This window comes from Xenopus laevis, chromosome 4L (assembly GCF_017654675.1).
Source record: "Xenopus laevis strain J_2021 chromosome 4L, Xenopus_laevis_v10.1, whole genome shotgun sequence".
NCBI classification, from domain to species: Eukaryota; Metazoa; Chordata; class Amphibia; order Anura; family Pipidae; genus Xenopus; species Xenopus laevis.
Genome location: NC_054377.1, coordinates 25,101,337 through 25,129,218, shown reverse-complemented (window position 1 = coordinate 25,129,218; position 27,882 = coordinate 25,101,337). Strand labels below are relative to the sequence as shown.

At 39.1% G+C, this 27,882-nt stretch overlaps 2 protein-coding genes and 4 non-coding genes across 6 annotated transcripts in view; 3 read left to right on the top strand and 3 right to left on the bottom strand.

Annotated features, from left to right (window-relative positions):
• Window positions 1-10,144: 10,144 nt before the first annotated feature.
• trnaw-cca lies at window positions 10,145-10,216 on the bottom strand. The gene has a single exon. It is a non-coding gene; the product is annotated as a tRNA-Trp (tRNA).
• A 1,369-nt stretch (window positions 10,217-11,585) lies between these two features.
• trnaw-cca lies at window positions 11,586-11,657 on the top strand. The gene has a single exon. It is a non-coding gene; the product is annotated as a tRNA-Trp (tRNA).
• A 987-nt stretch (window positions 11,658-12,644) lies between these two features.
• On the bottom strand, window positions 12,645-12,716 carry trnaw-cca. The gene has a single exon. It is a non-coding gene; the product is annotated as a tRNA-Trp (tRNA).
• A 1,129-nt stretch (window positions 12,717-13,845) lies between these two features.
• On the top strand, window positions 13,846-13,917 carry trnaw-cca. The gene has a single exon. It is a non-coding gene; the product is annotated as a tRNA-Trp (tRNA).
• A 3,956-nt stretch (window positions 13,918-17,873) lies between these two features.
• The window catches only part of slc25a45.L (solute carrier family 25 member 45 L homeolog), a 23,603-nt gene continuing 13,594 nt past the window's right edge, over window positions 17,874-27,882 (bottom strand). Inside the window, exons 3-7 of the mRNA XM_018257580.2 lie at window positions 25,415-25,458; window positions 23,585-23,656; window positions 22,874-23,056; window positions 18,969-19,236; window positions 17,874-18,390 (exon numbers count right to left, since the gene is read on the bottom strand). Coding sequence (XP_018113069.1) covers window positions 18,122-18,390; window positions 18,969-19,236; window positions 22,874-23,056; window positions 23,585-23,656; window positions 25,415-25,458 — 836 coding nt within the window. The 3' untranslated portion in view covers window positions 17,874-18,121. The remainder of the gene's footprint in view (window positions 18,391-18,968; window positions 19,237-22,873; window positions 23,057-23,584; window positions 23,657-25,414; window positions 25,459-27,882) is intronic.
• The window catches only part of sult1e1.L (sulfotransferase family 1E member 1 L homeolog), a gene marked incomplete at its 5' end in the record, with an annotated part of 25,444 nt that continues 25,282 nt past the window's right edge, over window positions 27,721-27,882 (top strand). The window contains 1 exon segment of the mRNA NM_001095815.1: window positions 27,721-27,779.

The window sequence follows — 27,882 nt, the reverse complement described above, 5'->3', positions numbered from 1 at the left end:
AGGAAAAGGGATGTTAATATGGGATAACAACAATTTACATTACATCATTTACATATTATATTCTATGCTGCAATTGTTACTCCTATTGGTTTTTCACATCTTAATAAAGGTGCTCCATGGAGCCCAAATTTGCATATGTTCCTCTACTGTGTCTCCCAATAAAGCCGTTAAATACAACAAATTTTGTGTCTGATTAATTCTTTCTATTACCTTTAGGGGCCGATTCACTAACTTCGAGTGAAGGATTCGAAGTAAAAAAACTTTGAATTTCGAAGTGTTTTTTGGGCTACTTCGACCATCGAATGGGCTACTACGACCTTCGACTACGACTACGACTTCGAATCGAAGGATTCAAACTAAAAATTGTTCGACTATTCGACCATTCGATAGTCGAAGTAATTTCTCTTTAAGAAAAAACTTCGACCCCCTAGTTCGCCATCTAAAAGCTACCGAACTCAATGTTAGCCTATGGGGAAGGTCCCCCTAGGCTTTCCTAAGTTTTTTTGATCGAAGGATATTCCTTCGATCGTTGGATTTAAATCCTTCGAATCGTTCGATTCGAAGGATTTAATCATTCGATTGAAGGAATAATCCTTCGATCGTTCGATCGCACTATTTGCGCTAAAATCCTTCGACTTCGATATTCGAAGTCGAAGGATTTTAATTCCCAGTCGAATATCGAGGGTTAATTAACCCTCAATATTCGACCCTTGGTGAATCGGCCCTTTAGTGTCTATGGTCTTTTGTAGCCAATACTTTGCCAGGTTAATTCTTGCTGCTATAGTTAAGATTTGTCCCATTATCATATTCTGATTTTTAGTAAGTTCTTTAATTGGTCGAGCTAAAAGCGCTATAATGGCCTCAGGCTTAATAGGCTTATTAAAAACCCTCTCAATTATCTGAAAAATCTCTTTCCAATACATAACTGCTTTAGGGCATGTCCACCAAATATGTTTATAATCCCCAATCTCTGTACACCCCCGAAAACAGGAATTAGAAGTATTAGGATCAGATTTATGTTTTCTAGCTGGACTAATATATTTCTATATACCTTATATGCTGACTCCTTTATAACCATATTAGGAGAGATTTTCGAGACCGTGTTCCAAATTAGATTCCACTCTTGCTGAGAAATTGAATTTCCCAAATCTGTCTCCCAATCTGCCATATATTTTAGGGGATCCTCAGTATTCACAGATACCAAGTGCTTATATACCAAGGAAATGGTTCCTCTTATTTTACCTGCTTGTCTAGAGCATGCTTCTAATAATGTGGGTGGTCTATTCTTAAAGGAAGCATCTATTGACTTGATAAAATGGGACAATTGAGAATGCCTATATATTTCCTTCTCAGACAAATATTTAGCAAATTGCAAATACTGCGATGTTTTAATCCCTGTGGATAATATATATCCTGTACCCTATTAATACCATTTTCTTTCCACCATTGAAATGCAGGGGTTGCGTAACTAGGGGGAAAAAGTGGATTGTTATGTATTGGTATGAGAATGTTGCTGGTCTCTGCCGGTCGGAATTTCTGCAGGCTATCATGCCATGTTTTGATAGCATGCTTTAGTACTGAACCAGTTACTGGAAAAGATTTAATTTGTGTTCTATCCATCCATAAATAAAATGTAAGATCAGTGGGATGTGCTAACAGTGCCTCATCGATTCTCGACTGGTGGCAGGTGTCACTACGTGGTCTGGGAGATCCTCGCAGCTTTACAATACATTAATAGATTACGCAGTCCCAGTCCTCCATTTATGGGGAGTCTATACATAGTGCGTTTATTTATACGTGATGGTTTGTTAGCCCAAATGAATTTATTTATTTTACTTTGGAGGTAAGCTATATCTTTTGCTTTAATTGTAACTGCTAACGTACAAAATCTGTATAATATTCTGGGTACTATAGTCATTCGAACTGCATGGATCCTCCCAATCCACGATATGGCATATCAAGACCACTCCTCAAGATCTTTAGTTAACTTCTTAATTAATTTGGGGTAGTTATTTTTTATAAAGTGTTGTATAAGCAGGTGTTATATTTACTCCCAGGTATTCTATGTAAGAGTGTTTCCAAATACATGGAAAGTTAAGTTCCAAGAGTTTAACCACATGTTTAGGGGTATTCAGTGGCATTGCCTGAGATTTAGAAATGTTTACTGTTAGGCCGGATATATAAGAAAATTTATCTAATAGGGCAAATAAATTTGGGAGAGAGGTCTGAGGTTTGGTAACAGTTAAACAGATATCGTCTGCATAAAGGCTTACTTCAAATTCCATATCTGTAATTTGAACTCCTCCAATATTCTGGTCTTGTCTAATTAGTTGTGCCAGGGGTTTTACTGCAAGTGCAAATATTAGTGGCGAAAGGGAACAACCTTGGCGTGTATTGGAAAACTAGGGGAAAGGAGTCCCATGCATTTGAATTTAGCTGTGGGATTTGAGTAAAGCACCCGTATCATATTTATAAATATTCCTTTAATGCCAAATAAACGGAAAACATGATAAATATCCGACCATTTCACCAAATCAAATGCCTTTTTCAAATTCAATAGTAAAATTATACCTTGCAAGTCTTTAGAATTAACATAGTCTATAGTACATATGAGTCTCCTAATATTATCTGGGGTCTGTCTATGTAATATAAACCCTGATTGATCCGGGTGGACTAACCTTGGCATATATTTATTTAATCTGTTAGCCATTACTTTAGCTAATAATCTCATATCCACGTTGATGATGGAGATTGGTCTAAAATTTTGTGGGTCTGTATGTCCTTACTCTGTTTGGGTAGCAAACAGATTGTTGCCTCTAACATTTCTGATGGGATAGAGTGGCCTTCCAGTATTTTATTAAATACCGCAGTCAAATGTGATATAAGTAACGTTACAAATTTTTTATAATATGCCAGGGAAAACCCATCAGGGCCTGGGCTTGATTTAGTTTTCATATGTTTTATGGCCCACTCTACTTCTTCTGTTGTAATTTCTGCATTTAAAATGTCTAAGTCTTGTTGATTCAATTTTGGGAGCTCTAACGTAGCTAAAAAAGTCTCTGAATCTATTTTATGGGTTTTCCTTTCTTGTGTATTACCATACAATTTACTATAAAAGTCATAAAATATTTGCAAGATATCTTGAGGAATATAAGAAAGTTTCGCAGTGCTGTGATCTTTGGTAATTGTGAATAATTATTTAGTTTCCTAGCAAGCATTGTGTCTGGTTTGTCCCTATAAATAAAAAGTTTTTGCTTGGACCACTGAATGGTCTTTTCCGTTTCTTCCATTAAGTGCTTTGTAAGAACTGATTGAGTAGCCTGTAGCCGTTTAATAAGATATGGGTTTGGCTTTTGTTTATTAAAATTTTCCAGTCTATTTAACTCTGCGGTAAGATCTGTGGTTGTCTGTTGATGGGTATTTTTCCATATAGACCCTTGTTTTATGAAAGAGCCTCTGATGGTTGCCTCATGGGCAGCCCATATGATGCCCATTGACAAAGCTGGGTCAAGGTTATTAAGAAAATATTTTTCTAAATCATTAGCTATATCTTTGCTCATATTTTGGATAGACAACAATTTTTCATTCAACCGCCAACTAGTTCTAGGGCCTAAATTTGGTTGATATACCATAGGATGAATAGACGCATCTGTAACTTGTGAGAGCATTTGAATCGGAGTAAAAATGTAGTCTATGCGGGAATAACCTTGGTGTGGATAGGAGAAGAAAGTACAATTCCTTATTGAGGGATGTAGTGAACGCCAGGCGTCCACTAAAGCTAAAGATTTAAGAGGTTTGGTGAATGTTGCTTATGGGTATATATATTCTGGATGATGGAGTTTTATCTAAAGTAATAGACATTACCATATTAAAATCTCCCATTAATGTGTTCACTCCCTGTGCTAATTTATCTATCTGACTGAATAAAGATCGAAAAAAAAACCTTTTGGCCTTCAGAAGGAGCATAAACATTCACCAACATATATAGTTTCCCTGATAACTATTTATTCCCTAAATACCTTGTAATATAATATATTGGCTATTAGGGTCCTTTACCACTTTAGTCACATGAAAACCTAGAGCTGATTTTATATAAAGAGCCACTCCCCTGCGTTTAGACTGAAAAGTAGTATAGTAAACTTGGGAGTATTGCTTATGGAAATATGGAAATGGGGAACCGTCTGCAAGGTGCGTTTCCTGAAGTGCGATAATATTCGCTTTAAGACTACGATAATATTTAGCTGCTATAGATCTCTTAGTAGGAGAATTTAATCCTCTAACTTTGTGAGAAATTATAGTTAGTTCCGCCATTGTTTTTGTAAGAGAGTAGCTATAGTTATGTGGAGATGACACCTTGCGTCAGGTCTGTTCTGTATATCCATAAAAATCAATAACAATTGTTGCTATATCTGAGATCTGAGAGTTGGTAATTCAAAATATAAAACTTGTATAACATACCATTTAACCACATTAATTATTCCACCTGGTAGAACAACAACTTCATATACATACTTAAACCATAAGATCAGGAAAATGTCTTTTATAAGACATACCATCAGCCTGAAATGAGACCTAAAATCTTGTAGTACCGGGAGAACAACTCTAGCAAGAACAAGAGTTAGTATAACATTACTATGACATAAAAAAGCAAATAATAACTTGAAAGAAATTTGTCCGTCCGGTTAGGACTTACGGCTTCAATCAGGTGAGGCATGGGAATATAGCTGTGGATCTCGGGCCCCCAGGGGCATCCAGCCCTGTAAAATTGTGAAGCTTAAACAGGTAAAATAAATTTGGTCAGCGCTTAGGGGAACCCAAAGCATCAGAAGTAGACTTGGTTGCTGTAGACCATTGAGGTTTTAAAGGTGAGGATGGTTGACTTGAAGACCTTTGTGTTCCTTCATAGTTTTGTAAGCCCAATTTGGCAAGTAACAGCGACCTGTCTGAAGGTTTGGTGATGTAGCATGTTTGTCCCTTGTATTGAGCAGTTAAATGAAATGGGAAACCCCATCTATACCTCACTCCTGCTTGTCTTAATATGGCAGTAACTTGATGAAGTTCTCTTCTTTTTTGTAGTGTAATTGGGGCAAGATCCTGAAAAATGGAGATTGTTGAGCCATCAATTACAACTGCACTATGATCTCTAGCAGAGCGGTGCAGGTCATCTTTAGTCTCGAAATAATGCAAACAGGCCAGAATATTTCTCTGAGGCTCTTCCGCAAGAAGTTTGGGGCATAATGCCCGATGTGCTCGATCCATTAGCAGGAGGTCTGGATTATATTCTGGTAGAATCTTAGAAAATATAATACAGAAAACTTCCTGAACATCTGTGTAGGATTCCGGGACATTTCGAATTAGTACATTGTTACATCGAGAACGATTCTCTTTAGTCTTCAATGTGTGACTCCATAGATTCTATTGTATAATGCAGAGTAGTCATTTCAGACTTTAGGGTGCTTTGTTCCATTATGAAGGCATCATGATCAGTTTCCAAGTCATTGCCCCTTGTGCCTATGGAAGCAATTTCCTTTGTCAGGTCAGTTACTGTTTTCTGTAATTCCACTTGGAGAAAGGACAGCATCTTAAGAAGGAGGGTATCAAGCCCTTCTATTAAATCTATTTTTGTCAGGCAAAGAGCATGTGTCTGTTGCAACGAGGTCTCTCCTGATTGGGAAGACTCCATAGCTGGAGTAGTAGTATCTCCTTGCTGCCTTGTTTCTCTCTTTACATATGAAGTTGTCTTTTTGGGTGTGCTTGGTACGTCCTCTGGTCATTGTAATATAGAAGCATTTCTTTTATTTAACAACTTTATGTGCCACAATACCTGTCTCTAAGAATGCTGCAGGGCCTAGCCCCTTAGGCTACATGTGCCACCGACTATGTCCCATTACTTGACTCTGTGTCACAGTCCCCCATTAATTTTATGCAGAAGAACTATTAGAGTGAGCCCCAATTCTTTGCTCTTAGTTGGTATTGCTCAAAGGGTACTCTGTATTGTCTTGAGCCCTCTTATTTGCTCGTGTGGGGCCTTTGTTTTCCTGTAGGTCTATGTGGCAGGATTTATATTGAGGGAGAATAACAATTGCGTATTATGGGTTGTTTTTTTGTTTAAGCAGTTTGCTTTTGTGGCAATACGTTTGCTTAATATATTTAAAGTTTTTGTACCTTAGTTCAGCTCACACCACCTCTGTGTTGCTTTCTCTTAGTCACCCTTCCCTCGTGGCATATTAAGGCCTGCGTGTTGTTCTGTGGTAGCGAGTACAACCCCAATACTATCGCAGCTTTCCCGCAGTATTCTCCTGGCGGTCTGTGTTGTGCTGGGAAGCTGTGAATACAAGTGTTTTTTATATTTTTTTCATTCTAATTTATTTGCTGTTTATAATAAAATCTGTTATATTTTGGGTAGCCGAGGATAAGGAGAGTATAACAGTGCTTTATTAGCAGGCTCATGCAGGCATTACACAACAGTCACTTTCACTTTTAAGCTGTTCAGGAAGTATGCACAGTGAACTACAGGCCATTTGTATAAACACCACATATTCCCCCTATAGTAGCAAAGCATTTGGACAACTATAATAAACAGCAACAATTAAACAGTATGCATTTTAAAACAATATTATACATTCTTCACATTACAAAGTCCTTGGCCCATGCAGGTAATTTTCTGATTATAGGTTCACTTTCTTCAGGCCTATTGCAGTTGACATCAGGAGTAGGAAAATGTCCTTCATCAAATGGAGCTTCTCCAAAGTCATATCTAACAGGAGCAAGACGAGTTGCATACCAATATTTGGTCTCTTAGCATTTCATCTGTTAGATTCCCAAACTCACAGGTAACAACCAGCTCTCTCAAAGCTGCTACAAATTGTTCTGTGGATTCGCCATTACACTGTCCACGTTGGCGGAATTTATATCTTTCAGCAACCACATTCACTCTTGGCATGAAAAAGTTCTTTATAGCAGTAAGAGCAGCAGTTTCATAAGTATCATCAGGTAATGGTAATGTATAGAATATACGCTGTCCCTCTGCTCCCAGGCAGTGAATAAGTAAAGCACGCTTTCTAGCAGCAGAAATCTCCCCTTGGTCAGCAGCAATAATGTAATTTTCAATCATACGGATCCAAGCAGTAAAAGGTATGGTAGGCTCACCAGGGTTTGGAAGAAAAGGTGCAGGCTGCTGCAGAGGTAGAAGAGCCATCCTTGTCGCTATTTGTTATAGTTTGAGTAGCCGAGGATAAGGAGAGTATATTAGCAGGCTCATGCAGGCATTACACAACAGTTACTTTCACTTTTAAGCTGTTCAGGAAGTATGCACAGTATGTCTGAACACAGTGACATCTACAGGCCATTTGTATAAACACCACAAAAGCACTTTCCCAATTGCTGGGTACAGCACTTACACAAAGATCGTTAAGGAGGTGCACAGGGTGCAAATGAACCAGGGCCCGTGGTCCCTGCACCCCCTGGTGGGGCCCCGCCATAAAAATACAGCTCCTGAATCCCTAGGCTATTCCACGGCCGCCTAAGAGGTCCATCAGCATGAAGGACTTCAGCGTGCAAATAGGCCAATTAGGGAGCTTTAACAGCAGCACTTTCAATTTGCTGTAAAACCTGGAGTGCCCCCTGATTGGCCAGTTTGTACATTGAAGTACTTTGTGCTGAAAAAGTTTTTTTTCTTCGTCGCTTCTGCTTGCTCCTGTCTGTGTCCCCTGTCTGTGTAACCTGATCCCCCTCCCCCCCCCCCTGCACAGAATACGCAGCTAATCTGAGAGGAAAGGAATGCAGCTGACAGCAGCAAGCTATTTTCTTATTCACCTGCTGCTTCCAAAGAAAGATTCTGTTATTAATAATATTTTACTTAGTCAATTGTGCATCACAATGGAAATCTGGGGCTGGGGTTATTTTACATGTTATTTCCACTTTGTCATTTTCCTATGACTTCTGGGGGTATTTATACATGTACTTGCCACCGTACCATCTTGCTCTGAGTTCTTGGAATATTTATACATATAATCGCCACTGCACATCTTGCTCTGAGTTCTTGGAATATTTATACATATAATTGCCACTGCACATCTTGCTCTGAGTTCTTGGAATATTTATACATATAATTGCCACTGCACATCTTGCTCTGAGTTCTGGGGGTATTTATACATGTAATTGCCACTGTACCAACTTGCTCTGAGTTCTGGGGGTATTTATACATGTAATTGCCACTGTACCATCTTGCTCTGAGTTCTGGCAGTATTTATACATGTAATCGCCACCATACCATCTTGCTCTGAGTTCTGGGGTATTTATACATGTAATTGCCACTGTACCAACTTGCTCTGAGATCTGGGGGTATTTACACATGGAATTGCCACTGTACCATCTTGCTCTGGGTTCTGGGGGTATTTATACATCTTTCAGTAATTTAAGTAATTTTAAACGCTTTAAAGGGGAAGTTCACCTTTTGCCAAGTCTTTCCAGGATGGCAGGACTTTGCAAATTAAGAAATTTACCGATTACAATCAATTAGAAAAAGGCTTCCTTTATATTGTTTAAGTGGTTAAAAAGATGAGCATTTACATGCTCTCTCCCTGCTGCCACTGTACTACAGAAACTAGCTGGTAGCACAAGCATTCAAGTTAAGCTGATAGATAGGGACAGCAGGAAGTACAACAATGCTTTGGTTTCATACAAATGCACTGATAAGTTATCCTTAAAAATCGAAAAGTATTACAGCAGGCCAAAAAAGGTTACGACAACAAATACATTTATAGTTACCATCAATAACATTGTTGACATCTTCATGTAGGCTCTTGTGGCACAACAATAGTGCGTCTGACTCTAGCTCAGAAGGTTGCATGTTCTAATCACATCAGGGTGTTTATCTTTTGAAAAAAAAAAGTACTTTAATAAAATTACAACATATTCATATGTTGGGAATGTTTTAAAATTTATCAAGTGAAAGAAAGCTAGAATAAAATAAAATATGGCAGTTAATAGCAGACAAGCTTCTGTAGAAGTCAATGTATACTAACAACATACATTTTCAAAAGTTATTTTAACATTCTATTTAAAAAATCACGGAATAACCCAGCGGCCCAGCGTAAAGTTGAGCCAGCACCACCTTCAAAAGGTTCAAGCAGTTTGGGGCCCAAGTGCCTGCACAGTACTGTACACAGTACTGCCCCCCCTTCCAACGGTACTCACTTTTCCAGACCGGGACAGGGTAGGAGGGGGTCCACGTCGCTTGCTCATTGGTGGAGCGCCCCTGCCTACAATATGGTACGAAAACATTTTTGTACAATATTGGGATGGGAAACAAGTCGACCGATATCCGAGTGGCAGAAGACTTGGTATCGGTTGACTCGTCGATTTTTTTGATCGGGCGCCTTGAAGGAACCTGAAGATCGGCCGCTGAATCATCAGATACAGGCAGAATCATTGCATAGCAAGATCCAAAAAACCTGACCCACAAAATCTGAATACAATCTCCAATGGCGTTTAGCCCTAAATCTGCCCATGTATGGCCAGCTTAACAGTTAGAGAGATGTAAAGCTAATTAACTGCATGGAAAACATGTTTTATTTTGTACAGCCTATCTATTTAGCCAGATTTTAAAATTTCTTTAAGCTAGGGCTAGACAATTGCGGATCTGAGTTTCTCCACAGGCCGAAAATCTGCTTCCTCTGCTGTGGATGCAGACAATGCTTTTGGATTCAGGCAGACACGGGGAAAACAAGGGGATCAGCAGGGAAGCGGACTCTCCACAAACGTCTGGCCATAGCCTTATGTATCATTGCTGGCACCATGTTTCTGTTAATTTCTTATGTTAGGCATTTATAGAGGCTGATAGGGGAAGGCACAGCATTATGGTCCAGGCAGACACGGAGGATTTTGTTGCAAAATGTAACATTTTGCATTTCGCACCAAAATCCGTCCTGCCTTCAGAACACAAGGGGATCAGCAGGGAAACAGATTCTTCACAATCGTCTGGCCGTAAACTTATGTATCAGTGCTGGCACCATGTTTCTGTCAGTTTTATTATGTTAGGCATTTATACTGGATGATAAAGGAAGGCACAGCGTTTTGGTCTCCATTACATGACATATATTATTGTATTACTGTATTATTGTGATTATTTTTCAAAAGCTTGTGACCCCGACGTGATTTGAACACGCAACCTTCTGATCTGGAGTCAGACGCGCTACCGTTGCGCCACGAGGTCCTACATTGTCGCTGTTTGATAATGCCCTTGATGGTAGTGATGTAAATGTGGCTATGGTATGAATAGGTTTCTTACAGTAGTCTTAATTGGCCTGCAATCCTTTCTTTTCATTTTATAAGGGTAGTGGCACACAGTAAGATTTTTTGCCCGTGGTTAAATCTTCAAAGGGAGGCCATTTCCCGCAATTAAGGTAACATTTCTGCATGTTTTCCTTGCAGTGATCATAATGTTACTCAATGACAAGTCACAGCAAGATTTGTTGTAGAATTAAACATGGACGACAAATCTGACCATGTGCCATTGCCCTAAAAAATGGATAGCCTGTAGTAGGTGAAGGGAATTAGAGGCATGTCTGTAATTTCTAAAGGGGTTTGAGACCATTGCTTCGTGTTTCACTACATTTCCAGGGGAAATCTGAAATGCAGTTCAGATGTCAAAAAGTTTTGCTGCACAGAAAGTTAAATCATTAGCTTTCTATAGATAGTAGCAAGAGGCATAATAAATATTTGTCCTAACAGGTACAGGACCTGAGGTTCTCCAGATGATGGATCTTTTTGTATTTTGGATCTTCATACCTTAAGTCTACTATAAATAATTCAAACATTAATTAAACCCACTGGGATTGCTTCCATTAAATATTAATTATATCTTAGTTTGGATCAATTACAAGGTACTGTTTTATTACTACAGAGGAAAAGGAAATCATTTTAAAAAATCTGGATTATTTGGATAAATTGCCTGTCGCTGAGAATTCGTTGATTAATATTCTGCAATTGCATGACAAAATGACCTGGCAAGGGAGTTCTTGATGTGATAAAGGTCTTTCCCTGCTGAGGAATTTCTGTGCCTTTGCAGAGGAGGAGCGCCTTCTCCCGAGGTTTCACTCAATTCCCTGATTCTTTATTACATAAAAAGGGTACATTTGGTAAAACATTTTTTTTTTTTTGCAAAGTCTTTCCCTTTAAAAAGATGTTCACCTTTTGCCAAGACCTTCCAGGATGAAAGGACTTTGCACGTTAAGAATTTTAACAATTACAATAAAAAAAGGCTTCCTTTATATTATTTAAGTGGTTAAAAAGATGAGAATTTGCATGTGTACAGTGGTGCTTAATGCGGCTCTAGAAAACTTTTGTGCTGTCTCCCTGCTGCCATTGTACTATGGAAACTAGCTGGCAGCACAAGCATTCAAGTTAAGCTGAAGCAGATATGGACAGCAGGAAGTACAAAAATGCTTAGTTTAGTACACCTGCATTGGTAACTTATCTTTGAAATTAGAAAAGTATTACAGCAGGCCAAAAAAGGTTACGACAACAAAGGGACGTACACTTATAGTTACCATCAACAGCATTATCACTGTCAATCCATGTAGGACCTCGTGGCGCAACGGTAGCGCGTCTGACTCCAGATCAGAAGGTTGCGTGTTCAAATCACATCGGGGTCATTTCCATTTGAAAAAAAATGTGTTTAATAAATTACAACTATTCATATGTAAGGGTTGGGAATGTAACTATTATACAGTCCCATTTTCACTAATAGTTTTTTTTTTTTTATTCTCATAAAAATTAAGCAATTGTTAGTCTCTGAATATCTGCCCAAAATGGCTCCCAGTATACGCGATACTGAAGCTTCTGTATCTAGTGTACTAAACCCATCCAAAGCAGATTAGATGGAGCACATTATAATACTGGCTGCATTTACCCAGCTGGGAAAATATTTGTTTTTTGGAAAATTTTCATTCCCAGCCTACAGATTCAAACACCTTGGAGTTGATTTAACAAAGTTTAAAACTTTTTTTCCCATGATTTGAGGTTTCTGCGGAAAAAAAACAAAACAAATTTTCTAATTAAAATTTTTGCAATTTATAAAGTGAAAGAATGCTAGAATAAAATAAAATATGGCAGCTAATAGTGGACAAACTTCTGTAGAAGTCAATGTATATTGACAACATGCATTGTTACTACTACTACTGTTACTACAGGAATCATTTACCATCCGACACAACCTGCATGTCTTCATCTGACAAGATAAAAACTGATGGTGTTGGAAAGACTTTTTTTCCTTATTGAAATATATTGACATCGGATGTAAATGCATGAAGAAAAGATTCCATCCTACTTTATCTGATGCAACATTACATTACAGCTGTGAGAGAAATCGAATTTCCTAGCATCCTACAAAATCTCATGCTGTTGAGTTGCATTTTGCACCAATATCCCTCCTGCCATTGGAAGCCAAGGGGAGCAGCAGGGCAGCGGATTCTCCACAGTAGCCTGCCCCTAGTCTTAAGTATCAGTGTTGGTACCAAGTTTCTGACAGTTTTCTTATGTTATGTATTTATACAGGGTGATATGGGAAGGTGCAGCGTTCTGGTCTCCGTTACAGCTGTTGGTAATGACATTTATATTTTTGAGCATTTTTCAAAACCCTATGACCCCGACGTGATTTGAACACGCAACCTTCTGATCTGGAGTCAGACGCGCTACCGTTGCGCCACGAGGTCCTGCTTTGGCCTTGTTTGATAATGCCATTGATGGTAATGTAAATGTGGTTCTGTTATGAATAGATTTCTTACAGTAGCCTTAATTGGCCTGCAATGTTTTCTTTTCATTTTATAAGGGTAGTGGCACACAGTAAGATTTATCGCCCGTGGTTAAATCTGCAAAGGGAGGCCATTTCCCACAATTAAGGCAGAATGTTACTCAATGGCAAGTCATTTTCAGGAGATTTTTTGTACAACTAACTATGGGTGACAAATCTTACCATGTGCCATTGCCCTAAAAAATGGATTGCCTGTATTAGGTGAATGGAAATTAGAGACATATCTGTAATTTCAAAAGTGGCTTTGAGACCATTGCTTCGTGTTTCACTACATTTCCTGGGGAAATCTGAAAAGCAGTACAGATGTCAACAGGTTTTGCTGCACAGAATTTAAAACTGCAGGAAGATTTTGTACAATCACAAAAAACATCCACGGAATTAAACAAGTTGCACTTGGCTTCCAGAAATTTTGGATGATTTTTTTTTATACAGTGGATGGCCAGTTTTGTAAATTGTCCCTTTGTAAAACAAGAATTTAAATAATGTCATCATAAAAATGATTATAGCGCTATCATTTTTAATTTAAATCACGAGCTTTCTAAAGATAATAGCAAGAGGCATAATAAATACTTTTCCTAATACAAGTTTTTTTATTTTAATTCTACTTTATTTGCTGTTTACAATAAAGCACTCCGCATTTCGGCATTTGAAGGTGGCGGGTGGGGGAGAGCAGGAGAAGAGCTCAACCCTCACCCGTGAAGAGGAGTGAGAGGATGGACGGAACCCGCCCAACCTGCACAAAATAGATATTTTGCAAAGTTCTGCCCTTTAAAGGGAATGTTCACCTTTTGCAAAGTCCTCCCCGGATGGTAGATGCAAATTAAGAACTAGCTGGCAGCACACGCATTCAAGTTAAGCTGAAGCAGATAGGTACAGCAGGAAGTACAACAATGCTTTAGTTTAGTACACATGCATTGGTAAGTAATCCTTAAAAATTGGAATTTATTACAGCAGGTCAAAAAAGGTTACGACAAAAAAAGGAAATACATTTATAGTTACCATCAATAGCATTATAACTAAGCCCCATGTAGGACTCTGTGGCGCAACGGTAGCGCGTCTGACTCCAGATCAGAAGGTTGCGTGTTCAAATCACGTCAGGGTCACTAACTTTTGAAAAAAATGTGCTTTAATAAAATTACAGCACATTTATATGTAAGGGTTGGGGATGTAACTAGAGTCCCTTTCTGCTGATAGAATGGGTTTTTTTTGTTCTCATAAAAATTAAGCAATTGCCAGTCACTTAATATCTGCCCAAAATGGCTCCCAGTACACGCGATACAGAAGCTTCTGTATCTATTGTACTAAACTCCATCTTAAGAAGATTATACAGAGCAAAGATGTAATTCTAATTTGGCCTGTAGCTTTTGCAATACTGCCCGCATTTACCCAGCTGGGAAAATGTTTGGTTTTTTTGGCAAAATTTTCATTCCCAGCCTACAGATTCAAACACCGTGGAGTTGATTTTATTTTTTTTTCCCATGATTTGAATTTCCTGCACAAAAAACACCTCAAACATAAAATTTATGAGTTTCTAATTGGAATTTTTGAAATTTATCAAGCGAAAGAAAACTAGAATAAAATAAATTTGGCAGCTAATAGCGGACAAGCTTCTGTAGAAGTCAATGTATACTGGCAATATATGTCTCAAGTCAGTGCTACTTACAAAAAGAGGAGGTTTCATGTTAGTAATCACTGGGGGTCCCTACAATATTGACAACCCACACCACCTGTAATTTACACTGCTTTCATTGTCCATAGAGAAAAATGCAATACCTATCTATGTCTATTTTAAATCTCTGCACAGTGCAATGTGCCCAAACACGCTATTTCGGTATGGAGCTATGACACACATATTGAAAATGTTAGGGATACACTATTTAGGGATTCAGTCTAACCCTGAATCCTTTGTGAAAGAGTTGGGCAAATACTGAACCAAATCAGAATTTGCATATGCAAATTAGGGTAGGAAAGGGTGAAAGAACAGTGTGTTTTTACTTCCTGTTTTTGTGACAAAACGTCACATGATTTTAATCATACAGTTGGGCCAGGCACGATGATTCGACGAATATGAATTCTGCTGATAAAGACCTAATTCTTAATGAATACAGAATCAAATCCTGGATTTAGTGCATCCTAGAAAATCGCAGTGCAATAGACTTATTCATGAAGGACAATTGTTTGAATCCAAAACTCAATGGGAATTATAACACAGACAGAAGACGGCATAAGAAGTTATGTAAATTGCAGAATTACAACTCCCGGCATGCGCCTACTCTACAGCAATTGTCAAGAGAATATTGCACTAAAACAAGGATACCCAAATGCAAGCACCGCTATTCTGTCAAATAAATCACCTCACCCTCAGCAGGACCGATGAGTTACAAAATGCAGGTTATAGTGGATGTGCCAATGCCCAGGTGCCAATACTCATATACACTGCCCCCCAACCATGAGCGCAATAAATTCAGCATTATGGAACACATTTTAGGACATCATCAGGTGAATACATGCTCCTGCGTGCGCTCTCCTAATGAAGAAGTATGCAGACTCACCTCTTATTTTACTTACTGATCTGACACACAGGGTCGGACTGGGGGGCACCCCTCCGGACCCCTTGGCCTCCATTCTCAATGCCGCACATGTGCACAAGAAGGCGCGATTGCCTGCACAGAGCCGCAAGGCGCACTTCAGTGCATGGAGCCGCACTACGCGCATGCATGCACATCGCTGAATGGCTTTGCAAATTGTTTTTTTTTCAGGCCCAGGAGATCCAGAGAGGGGTCTGGCTCGGTGGGGGCCGCTGGTGTCAAAAAAACGGGTGCCGGCGTCAAAAACGAGACACCGGCGCCATTTCGTGAATTTTTCACCGTTTCGTGAAATTCGCTGAATTTTCGGCGAAACGGAGCAAATTCGCCCATCACTAATCCTGTTGCAATCTCCCCCCTCGTGGCTCATTCCTCAGCCCTCCCTCCTCGGTCCTCAGCCCGTAGGGTTTTTTTTTGCTAAAGGGTTGAATTCTCCTTTAAGCTGCAAGTTACAATTTCCCCAAGAGACCTGCTTATCTTAAATTGTTACAATTGCTTCTTTGCTTATCTAAAATTGTTTCAAAAGTATCTAAGTGCACCTAGGAAGAGTTCTGGGCTGTTTAAAAGCCAATTAACTTAGAAACTTTGCATCTTTTTCTGTCTGTTCAGTGCAAAAGATCAAAGAGAAAGTTGTGGACATTTCAGTGACAAGCTGGTACTGCAGGTAGAGCAGTCTCACTCCGCTGGGGTACAGGCAGACGCGGTGGATTTTGACGCAGAAACAGGAGAGTCTGCATTTCACACCAAAATCAGTGCAGTGAGGCAGTGGATTCTCTGCCTGATAAGAATCCCTGTTATGTGGCCCTAGCCTAAAGAAAGCAGACCATGAGGCTGCTCCAGCACTAAAGAGCTATAGTGGGACCAGTGGTGCACTGACTGAATGCTTTCTCACATACGACTGTACAGTATGTTTTTGTGGGCCTAGGTCAAGGCTGCCACTTATAGCCAGGCAAAGCATGCTGATACAATAATTTATTAAAATAGGAAGTACAGAATTGAGATATCTCTAAGCTAAACTATAACTAAGCAGCCTGACAGTACCCTTTAAAGAACTTATCACATCCCCCAAAGAATTCAATCTTGTCTGCAAGCTGGCACAGATCATACTGCTTTTTTTTTTTTACCTGCTTTTTCCATGTTCCATAAGAGGTGATGTTTTCAGTCTCTGCCAGTGAGCTTGTGCCATCATACTTGGTTTCTTATGTAAATCAGTAACTTGCACAAGGGAGTATAATTTGAGTATCTAAATTCACCTGATGCATCATTTTCAATAAAAGGAGGGTCAGTTACTACTACAAGTCTGGTGACTGTGGGAAGTGGGTCTGGGCTGGTAGGGCCCACCAGGTTGTTTTGCGGTGTCCGGTTGGCCCATTCTGCCCCTGCTACTTCATGATCATACCAGAACACCATACCACATTAAGTTGAAGCCCATATGGCATCCCTAACGATTTATATCTCACTTTTGTTTTAGGCTTTCACCTCTTCCTTAGTTGCATTTCTTAGGAAAAGCGTCTCCTGACCCAAGTGTTGGTTTCTCATGTTGATTCTCCTCTGCTGTAGCTTTTATAGGCAAGCTCACCAAAACCCATTTCTAAAGGCATCCAATCACAGTTAGTGTGGGGAATTTGCAACAAAATCAAAGTTTGTCCTGTAGAATAACTTTTATAAACTACAAACAGGGGTTGTGGGAGCGCTCCAAGTAAAATATAATGTAAGACATGGCTAAATTGCTCCAAACATACAAAAATGGGAGAAGGGATTGATGGCATATTTAATTTTCCCATGTTAATTAATAAATAATCATGCAAGTGTATAGATTTTCAAAAACATGTTTTTAGTTGCAAATGCAGCAGCCAAGAAATGCAACCAAGCAGGCAGATACCAGAAGTACAACCTGTTGGCACATTCCTCTGCCTTCACTTATGACAAGCTTAGTGACTGCTGCTTTGGACAGTTCCCTTTCCTGACCACAATCTATTTTAATCTCGTTAGCCTGTATAATCTGAAAACTCTTCGGAAAATGAAGTGTGAACATGCCAACTAGTTTTACCAATGTTTAGTGACATGAAGTCATCTGAATAAAGGGCTAGAAAGGGAAAGAGGACATAGCATAGCATGGAAGATGGTGAGAAGATACAAAAAGAGAGTCATCATGGGGTGCAACACTGGGGTATATGAGGTTTGAGCTCTTCCACCTTTAAATTATGTTCAACCCCCTTGTATCTTCTTCCATAGTCGCAAAGACAAAAACGATGTCATTTTCATTGTTACTACCATCTTCGAGAAAAAACAGGGCATTACAACATACTTTCTATTTAATTAAAGGTGGGAATATATGTTTTAAATGATGGTCATGATGGTGTCCTTTTCATTAGACTATAATACACTAAATATACAGTATGAAGATATGCGCAAAAACATGACATTTCTGCTGATCTTCAAAAAAATTAAAGGAAGGTTAAAACCCAAAAATATGAATTTGATTGAAGCCTTTTTATTTGAATAGTATATCGTTTATACTCATTTTGAAAAGATCAAAGCAATCCCTTCACATCCAAATATCAAATGATTCTGTCATACAAAATGTATTTGTACAATGTGTTGTATCTTGATAGTTCATTTTTTTTCTGTTTTTGTCATCAGAAAGCTTAAGATGTCGAAAAGTGTTTTTCAAGGTCCAAAAGTTTTTCTCAGTCTGTATATGTCCAAGTATGGGTATAGTTCACCTGAAGACCTTTAGAAGCATCTCGTAGCTTAGAAAAGTAACTGCATTAACGGGAAAAGCTCGAAGGCTGTTGATAGTAAGACCTTTCAAGAACACTTTCACACCTTCCTGTCTGATACTTTTCCTGATACAGTCCAACATTCCTAGATACTGCACCCCATGCATTCCATCCATCTGGAGACGAGCCTTTATAACATCCATTGGATTGGCAAAAGCCCACCCAACGGTCCCTGCACAGCCTCCAGCAAAGAGCATTGTCCATGCACCTGGAAACAGAAGAGAGAGTGCAAATAATTATTATTTTAACAGTAGGCACTGCAAATAAAGCAAAGAATATTCTATTCAAAGTGGATTATTAAGAACAAACCAAATGTAATGAGCATCTTCACCTTTTTAAACACGGGAGTACAGGATTCACTGGAATTTGTGTTAAGTAAATCTAAAATTAATTTAATATATCATATAATTGTGCCCTGCAAGCAACATATTTGGAAATCTCTATGAGCTGAAAGTGTCTACCTCCCCCCAGAGCAAAATCGGTATTCAGATAAATCACCTGTTTTACAACCTTATTTTAATATTGCTTATCAAAAATGGCCCAACATCAGTCACACTGGGGGTCATTTATCAACACTGGGCAATATTTCCCATGGGCAGTAACCAATCAACCAATTAAATTGCTGCATTCATTGTTCAACTAGTAGCTGGCTATAAAAACTGAACACTGACAGGTAAATGCCCATGGGCAAATTTGCCCAGTGTTGATAAATGAGCCCCAGTGTCTCTTTACCCTATTTTCAGCTCCTGTTTTCCTACAGCAAGTGAAGGATTTTGCAAAACTTACTTGGTTCGCCAACAGTTTTGGTCATCCATTTGCAAAGAACTTCATAGGTTAGGAAATAAAGACCCATAGTAGGTATATCTCTTAATGCCAATGCTAGAGATCCTCTGTAGAGGCCAAAAATGCCCTCCTCTCGAATGATACATAGAGCACAGTGAACAGGACCTTGGTATCGAGCTTGTAAATGGCCAGACCTTGCTACGCTCCCAAATGATTCAGTCTGGTTCTGAAGCCTCACTTTAACAAGGTCAATTGGAGCTGAAAAAGAAAGCTGCAAAGGAAAACAAACTGATATGAGAATTTAACGGTGAAATTAATTTGCTGTTATAACATATTAGACTAAGAGTCTGAACCTGTTCACATACTTCCACTGGATTTTTTTTAATTACTCGCTTTGTTCTCCACCTTCACCAACCAGGAACCCTGTCACTAAAGTTCAAAGCCATAATTGTGGCATCATTAAGGGTAAAGGCACACAGAGCTACTAGTAGCAGCTACTTGTCACCACTACAAAATAGACAATAGTGATAATTGGCTTTGCTATGACACTACGTGTGTTTTAGCAGAGACAACTCTCAGTATTGTCTATGACAGGGTATTTTCGTAGCCACGAAAAGCAGCTGCTACTAGTAGCTGGAGCTATTAGCAGCAGCTACTTTTTGTGGCTACAAAATGCCCAAAAAATACCCTACCATAGACAATACTGTAGGGGAGGGGGTTATTTATCAACGTCGAGTTTGTGAGGTTTTTCTACCTCGAATATACTCACAACTCGAATGTGTGCTTATTTATGAAAAAACCTGATTGTAAAAAAAATCGAATGAACGCAAATCGGGGGGGGGCATGGAATACTTGAATTGATCAAGTTATCTGCAATAAAAAATCTTGAATACCACTGATCAAGTTTGAGGTCAAACCACTGAAAAAACCCGAAAATCATGAAGGCTAAAAATTTCTTCAAATGGTTCAAGGGACCTCTGTGTAAGGGAAGTCAGCCGACGCTCCAATACGCTCTGGCGCCATGGGCAAGATGGCGGCACCCAGGATATACACAGTGATTACCTTTATGGGTAAAAAGGTCCCCTGCTATTTGTCTATAATGTCCTCTAATGTACTTGTAAAGTGTAATCATGTCCCCTCGCAAGCGCCTTTTTTCCAGAGAAAACAACCCCAACATTGACAGTCTCCCCTCTCATAATTTAAATCTTCCATCCCTCTAACCAGTTTAGTTGCACTTAGTCTCTGCACTCTCTCCAGCTCATTTATATCCCTCTTAAGGACTGGAGTCCAAAACTGCACTGCATACTCCAGATGAGGCCTCACCAGGGACCTATAAAGAGGCATAATTAAGTTTTCATCCCTTGAGTTAATGCTTTTTTTGAAAGACAGAACTTTATTTGCTTTAGTAGCCACAGAATGACACTGCCCAGAATTAGACAACTTGTTATCTACAAAAAACCCTAGATCCTTCTCATTTAAGGAAACTCCCAACACACTGCCATTTAGTATATAACTTGCATTTATATTATTTTTGCAAAAGTGCATAACCTTGCATTTATCAACATTGAACCTCATTTTCCACTTTGCTGCCCAGTTTCCCAACTTAGACAAATCACTCTACAAAGTGGCAGCATCCTGCATGGAACCTATAGTTCTGCACAATTTAGTATCATCTGCAAAAATAGAAACAGTACTTTCAATGCCCACCTCCAGGTCATTAAAGGGCATGTAAAGGCAAAAAAATAAAATCCCATTTTTTACTTTCTTTAATGAAAAAGAAACCTATCTCCAATATAATTTAATTAAAAAATGTGTATCGGTTTTATAAGAAACCTGACTGTATGCAGTGAAATTCTCCCTTCATTTACTGCTGTGGGTAGGAATTTTCAGACGGTCCCTAACTGCTGGCAGGGAAACAATCATACTCCGCCTTACTTCCCAGCCTTTCAGAACTCCAGCAGCTTTGTTTGTTTCCCTGTTTTGATCATTTATGACGATCCCTAAGAAGCCCAGACCACACTGAGCATGTGCATAGTCTTAGTCTTGAAAAGATGTATAACAAAGTTACAAGATGGTGACCCCCTGTGGCCAACTTTAAAAACAAAAATCATTTGTTTGATTAGGCTTGTGGTGCAGTAAGTTCTTGTTTATGTTTAGTATACAAAATACAGCATTTCTAGCCTTATTATATTTTAGACTTTCCTTGTCCTTTAAAGTTGAGCATTAACTATCACTGATAATATTTGCATGTAAAATAATGTAAAATGTGCTTTTACCCTAAAAAAGCTTGCTCTATTCCACAAGGGGTGGTACACATAAAATAACACAAAAGCATGCTAAGTGAATCACAGATTAAAGCAGCCATACCTTGACAGAACTGAAGATATGGTATTTCCATGATGTTTTCCAGCAGGTTGGTGTTAGCAATTTGGTTTGGACTTCTCACTTTCTTCTGTGGCTTACAATGTAGAGTATAAACTGAGCAAGAAATGAGAAGTACAGAATAAATTGCTTCAACAAGCCTACTGAAAATGCTACATCTACTTCCAATAATCTTAGTTCCATCATGTTATGGAAACTTCCATATTTATCTGTGATCTTTACAAAGTGTTGTTATTCATTTAATTAATAATGTTTCAACATTACTGTTTCTTCACTGCATGTGGATGTCGTTCCACATAAAATGGAATTCTTTGGACTGATTGAGTGTGCAAATAAAGGTTTGGATTTGTTTCAGTATTCAGCCATTATTTTGTGGAGAACCCATATCTGGCCAAATCCAAAAATTATGGATGTTGCAGCCCTACTGCCAGCATTTGGCAAAATAGCTGTAAAATAATTGGCAGGGGTGCATCCAGGGCTGGTGCAGAGAGAACAACCGGGGACTCTACAAAAGAAGAGTTAAATGCCTGGTTATGAAGATGAAATTTGCTGTCCTTGGTGTTTGGTGTTTGGCAAGGTGTTTGAAATGATTTTGATAATTGTTTAGTTAAGTAGAAGATAAATAATGTTTTAACAGCTATAGCAGATTAACCAACAATAGGTACCATACCTTCATATTAGAGCAGCCTTGTGTTTGTGAATTTTATAATATAAAAACAAGAAAGAAACTAGGGCTATGGCCTGTAATCCAATGTGTTTCGTTTTAAAATGCAATACTCTTATCTAAACGACCAATTACTTAAAATGAACGGTAAATAAGGAAAAGAGAACAGAAGGCAATAGTGAATCAAAAGCCTGTATCAAAGCATTTGGCCTGAAGTCTTCTGTTTCCTTATGGCCATATAAGGGTCGTGGCCGACAGGGAGATTTGTCGCCCCCGATTATTTATGAGTGACTGCGGGATTGGAAACCACTCCATTGGAAATAACTGAAATCACTGGCGGTAAAACCAACATATCACTAAGTCGTCTGAAATTGCATCTGGAGGAAACTTTGGACGACTTAGTGATATGTTGGTTTTACAGTCAAATCTCCCCGTCGGCCACTGCCCTTATATGGCCATATAGAAACAGACGACTTAAGGGCAAATGCTTTGATACAGGCTTGATTCATTACTGCATTCTGTTCTCTTTTCCTTATTTAACTTCCATTTTATGTGATTGGTCAACAAGACAAATATCCCTGTTGGCCACTGCCCTTAGTGTTATTTTACTTGGTAATTGTAATCCTTAGCCACTAATTAGCAATTAGTCGAATGGGCATATGGAGAATGGTTAGCAGGTAGAACCAGTGCCAATAAAGTCCAGTGCAATAGACCTAATTCATGAGCAGTGATAATATATGCATGCAAAACATATCATCTGCAAGGTCCAGTGCAAAAACAAGGGAATCAATAACTTCTAATTATTCAACTGAAATATCAAAGATCGTTTCCAATAGAAACTCATAGTTCAACATATACTTACTTGTACCATTCCAGAAAAGCATCCAGCCATAAAAATATGGAAATTAAGAGGTGGGTTCTTCCAGTCTTTAAACTCTTTGTCACTTAGGTACAGCAAAGCATTACTATAAGATCCAAATGCTAATGAGTTACTAATTGCTACACTCCCTACTGGAAAACTCATGCCTTTAAAAAATCCAAAAATCTGAAATGAAAGAAAAAACAATATTGAAGTTGAAGTCATACATGACATATACAATGATGTAATTAGAGGAGAATTAAAGGCCAATTTAACCATAAAGCTTTACCTTCAGACAAAATGCTACCTCTAGCAAGCATAGGGTTTTTCAAAATGGAGTGCCAAAAAACAAACATTACTGCAGGCCCCAAATACATGTTGGAATAAAATCAGGAGTCAGATCACAAACCCAAAAATAAATCAGCTTGTGTCAGTACAATAAAGCATCATTTAAAACCTAATACTAGCTACACTCAATTGATCTCGATTAAGCAAGCCAATCGTATTTACCCACACACAGACTGATGTAGATCAACTAAATATAAATAAAATATATTCTCTTTACAGTTTTGCTTTACAATTATATCTTGTGTACATGCTTAGAAACCAATGACATAAATGGAACAAATTCTTACTTATGAGTACCGGTATATATAATTTAGATTGGCTTTTCAATCTGCCTTTCAAGTCGTATTATAATAAAATGAATCTAACCTTTTCATTCCTGTATGTTTGAAAGACACAGTCCAGAATTCCTTGGTACCTTGATTGGGTCTGCAGACGTACCTTTAGCAGAAAGCGGGATATATTAGCATAGTTAGGATATATATGGGGTTGTTTACTGAAGCTGTATGATGGTCCTTTTTCATGCTGTAGTACAGGTATGGAAGTGGTTATCCAGAATGCTCGGGACCTGGAGTTTTCTGGTTAACAAATCTTTCCATAATTTGCATCTTCATACCTTAAGTCTACTACAAAATCATATAAACATTAAATAAACCCAATAGACTGGTTTTACCTCCAGTAAGGATTAATTATATCTTAGTTGGGATCAAGTACAAGGTACTGTTTTATCATTACGGAGAAAAAGAAAATAATTTTAAAAAATTTGGAATGTTTGGATAAAACTGAGTCTATGGGAGACAGCCTTTCTGTAATTTGGAGCTTTCTGGATAACAGGTTTCCGAATAACGGATCTCATTCCTGTACATGTTTTATGGTCTCAAAAAGTTTTATACCAGTAGATCTTGAGCAGGTAACCAGTTGATCACTGATTGTCAATAAAATATTCCATTAGTGCACTCTTGAGTAATTCATTCCCATTATTTAGGGCTGTATTACGGTAGGTACCAGAGGGCCCATGCCTAGGGTGGCAGGTTTAGGGAGCAGGTGCATACAGGACCGTACATATGGATGCGTGTTATAATAAAATCTGTCATATGTCATTTCTGGCGAGCCCTGTACCCCTCACACCCAGCTCTGACAGTGGATTAATACAGTAAGTGTCCTGCTGGGGCTGGGATGAATTTTTCTTTTCAATCATATAGGTAACCTGGACCACCCCTAAAAGCTGCCGCCTTGGTACAGGCCTTCAGATAACTAGATAAATATAAATATGGCCCTGGGTGTAGTATACAGTAAATTTAAAAAAAAACAAAAAACTATACTTGAGGGTAAATCTGGCATTGGGGGGATAGTTCCTGGCTCTGTTGCAATTGGCACATGCGCAGTACAGCAGGAACATCTCTACTTGCAATTCAATCAATTCAATTAATTCCAGATGTTTATAGTCAAGCCACACAGGGGACTAAGGGCTCTTACTCATGAGCGTTTTTACCTGCGCTCCCCTGCGTTCCGTTTTTCGGCGTTCAGCTGCAGGGGAGCGCAGGAATAGACGCATTTCATTATTTCAAATGGGGCTGTACTCACACAGGCGCATGTAGGCGCCGAACGCAGGTTGAGACGCAACATGCTGCATTTTTCCTGCGTTCGGCGCCTACACGCGCCTGTGTGAGTACAGCCCCATTGAAATAATGAAATGTGTCTATTCCTGCACTCCCCTGCGGCTGAACGCCGAAAAACGGAACGCAGGGGAGCGCAGGTAAAAACGCTCATGAGTAAGAGCCCTTAGAGAAGTCACATAAATAAGGTCCATTTCTTCTGTGTGCTAAATTGCACCAGAGCAGTTGCCAAGGGTAGATTAATACACAGACTTCCCTAGACTATAACCTAGGGGTCCAGTGTGATCAGGGCCCATCAAGCTTTTTCAAATATTATAGCTCAGCTTCATGCATGCCTGGATCTGCAAGCATCAGGACACAACAGTAGCCTTAATGGGGGGCCTGTGGATATAGCCTAGGGGCCCCATATGTCATTGATCTGCCACTGGCATTTGCTAACAGCAACATATCAGATATTTCATTTTCTAACTTGTAGTAACTGTTCAAAGCTAATTGCCCATTGGCTGCTACTGGCTTGCACTGCTTTAAGTTAGCTTCTATGTTTGCAAATATGCCCCATTATCATTTCCACCAGTGGGGTTACCTTAACTGTGTCTACTGGGTGTCCAACAACCAGGCCGAGTGCTCCTAAGAAAATAAAGAGAAAAAGAGACATTTATCAGATATCAAAACCTGTGTATGTAACTGTTTTTTATCTTATCTCAATGACCAAGAATACAAGGAAACAATGTTTTCAATAACTAGAGAATGCATGCATCATAATTTACCTGCACACACTCTCCCAAAACACAGAAACAGGAGACATGTATATGTTATGTAGACTTTGCTTAGAGACCTTATACAAAGGCCTCATGTGTTTATATATATCCCCACAAAATGTCACCTTAGATGTAGTTCATTGTCTAGTTAAAGGAACAGTAACACCAATAAATGAAATTGTCCTAAAGTAAAGAAAATATAATGTACTGTTGTGTTGCCCTGGTAAAACTGGTGTGTTTGCTTCAGAAACACAACTATAGTTATATATAAACAAACTGTTGTGTAGCCATGGGCGCAGCCATTCAAAGCTGAAAAAGGATAAAAAGCACAGGATAAACACTTATATTTTTTGGTGTTACTGTTCCTTTAAGAACCCTGCCGCGTCTGTCATGCAGCCAGGCCCGGAATGGCAATTGGTGGGTTCTGGCAAATGCCAGAGGGGCTGTTATAAGGGGCCATAGAAAGTCAGTATTTAGTGGGCTGGTGGGGGCTGTTTGGGCCTCTGTGTACCTGAAATGCCAGGGCCTATTTTAATTCTCAGTCCGGATCTGCATGCAGCCCATGGATACCCATTCAACTATGAGCTCATCACTAAGATCTTTGCCTTGCCTCTCTCCATAAAAAACCCACCTTGGGTTCAAAACACTGGAAATATCTTTCACCCATGTTAAAGTGGTTCACGTTTCAGCTAACTTTTAGTATAATGTAGAGAATAATATTCAGAGATAATTTGAAATTGGCTTTCATTTTTTATTATTTCTGGCTTTTGAGTTATTTAACTTTTCATTCAACATCTCTCCAGTTTGCGATTTGAACAATTCCCCTAGCAACCATGCACTGATTTGAATAAGAGACTGGAATATGAATAGGAGAGGCCTGAATAGAAAGATGAGTAATACGAAGTAGCAATAATAATAAATTTGTAGCCTTACGGAGCAGTTGTTTTTAGATGGGGTCAGTGACCCCTGATTGAAAGCTGGAAAGAATCAGAAGAAGGCGGCAAATAATTAAAAAAAACTAGAGATCACAAATAATGAAGGCCAATTGAAAAGTTGCTTAGAATTAGCCATTATTAGCTGTAATTAACTATAATTAGCCATTATTAGCTACAACATCATAAGTTAACTAAAAGGTGAAACACCCTTTTTTAGTTCACACGAGGAGACAAGAGTGAAACTTCGGGCAACTTCGGAAAACGCATCGCCATGTGTGCTTTAGCACAGGCGACTTTTCATTATAGCCTATGGGAAGAAACGCTGAGGCAGTTTGGGGAGATTGTTGCTCAGAAGACGAGGTGATTAGTCGCCAGGCATCAAAACCTCCCCAAAGCTCCTCATGTGAACTAACCCTGAGGCAACTTTGGACGACTACAGAAAACGCATCGCCGCATGTGCTTTAGCGCAGGCAACTTTTCATTATAGCCTATGGGAAGACACGCTGAGGCAGTTTGGGGAGATTGTCGCTCAGAAGAAGAGGCGATTAGTTGCCAGGTGACAAAATCTTCCCGAATATCCTCATGTGAACGAACCCTTAAATCCCCATACACGGGCAGATATAAGCTGCAGACAGATTAAGTCGGCATCTTATTGCCCAGTGTATGGGGTCCTCCGTACGGCTTCCCCATTCGGTATCTGGGTCAATGAGGGCCGGGGCCCACCAGGTTTTTTCACAATATACCGTCTTTGCAGTCTGACCCTGATACGGTATATCTGTGATTTTTAGAAAGGACACAAGGATACAGAGGATTTGAAATATATGGTTCTGGAATGTGTACCCTCCCCCAGACGGGGGGGGGAGATAGAGAGCTATTGCTGAGGAAAAGAGAGGTATGGTGGATACACCAATTAAACACATTGGCCCCAAATGGGCTTAATAGAGACTATGACCTATATGTATTTCTATGATGGGATAAACATTGGTCTCATTTCTGTTTTTTATTCTTTGTTTTGTTTCTTTTTAGCTGGATTTGGATATGCAGTGGACTAACGCTGAGTTGTCATATGCCTGCATGGATAACATTAAGCAATTAAGGGGTTAATGTGTGAGGATCGTTAATGATGTCATGTTCTATATGCAACTTCCTGTGTTACCTTGTATAAATAGGTGTAAACCAATGTTTGTTACATGAATGCTGCCCTTGGCTTGAGAAAGGGGTTTGTATACCCCGAAACGTCGCCCTATGGGCTTTGGTATGTCTTTCTACAATATATATCTTTTTTTGCATACAAAACTTGGAGTGCTGTGTCAGTTTTTATTTTTTCTATGATATTGGCTACTTTGGCAGTGCCTTTT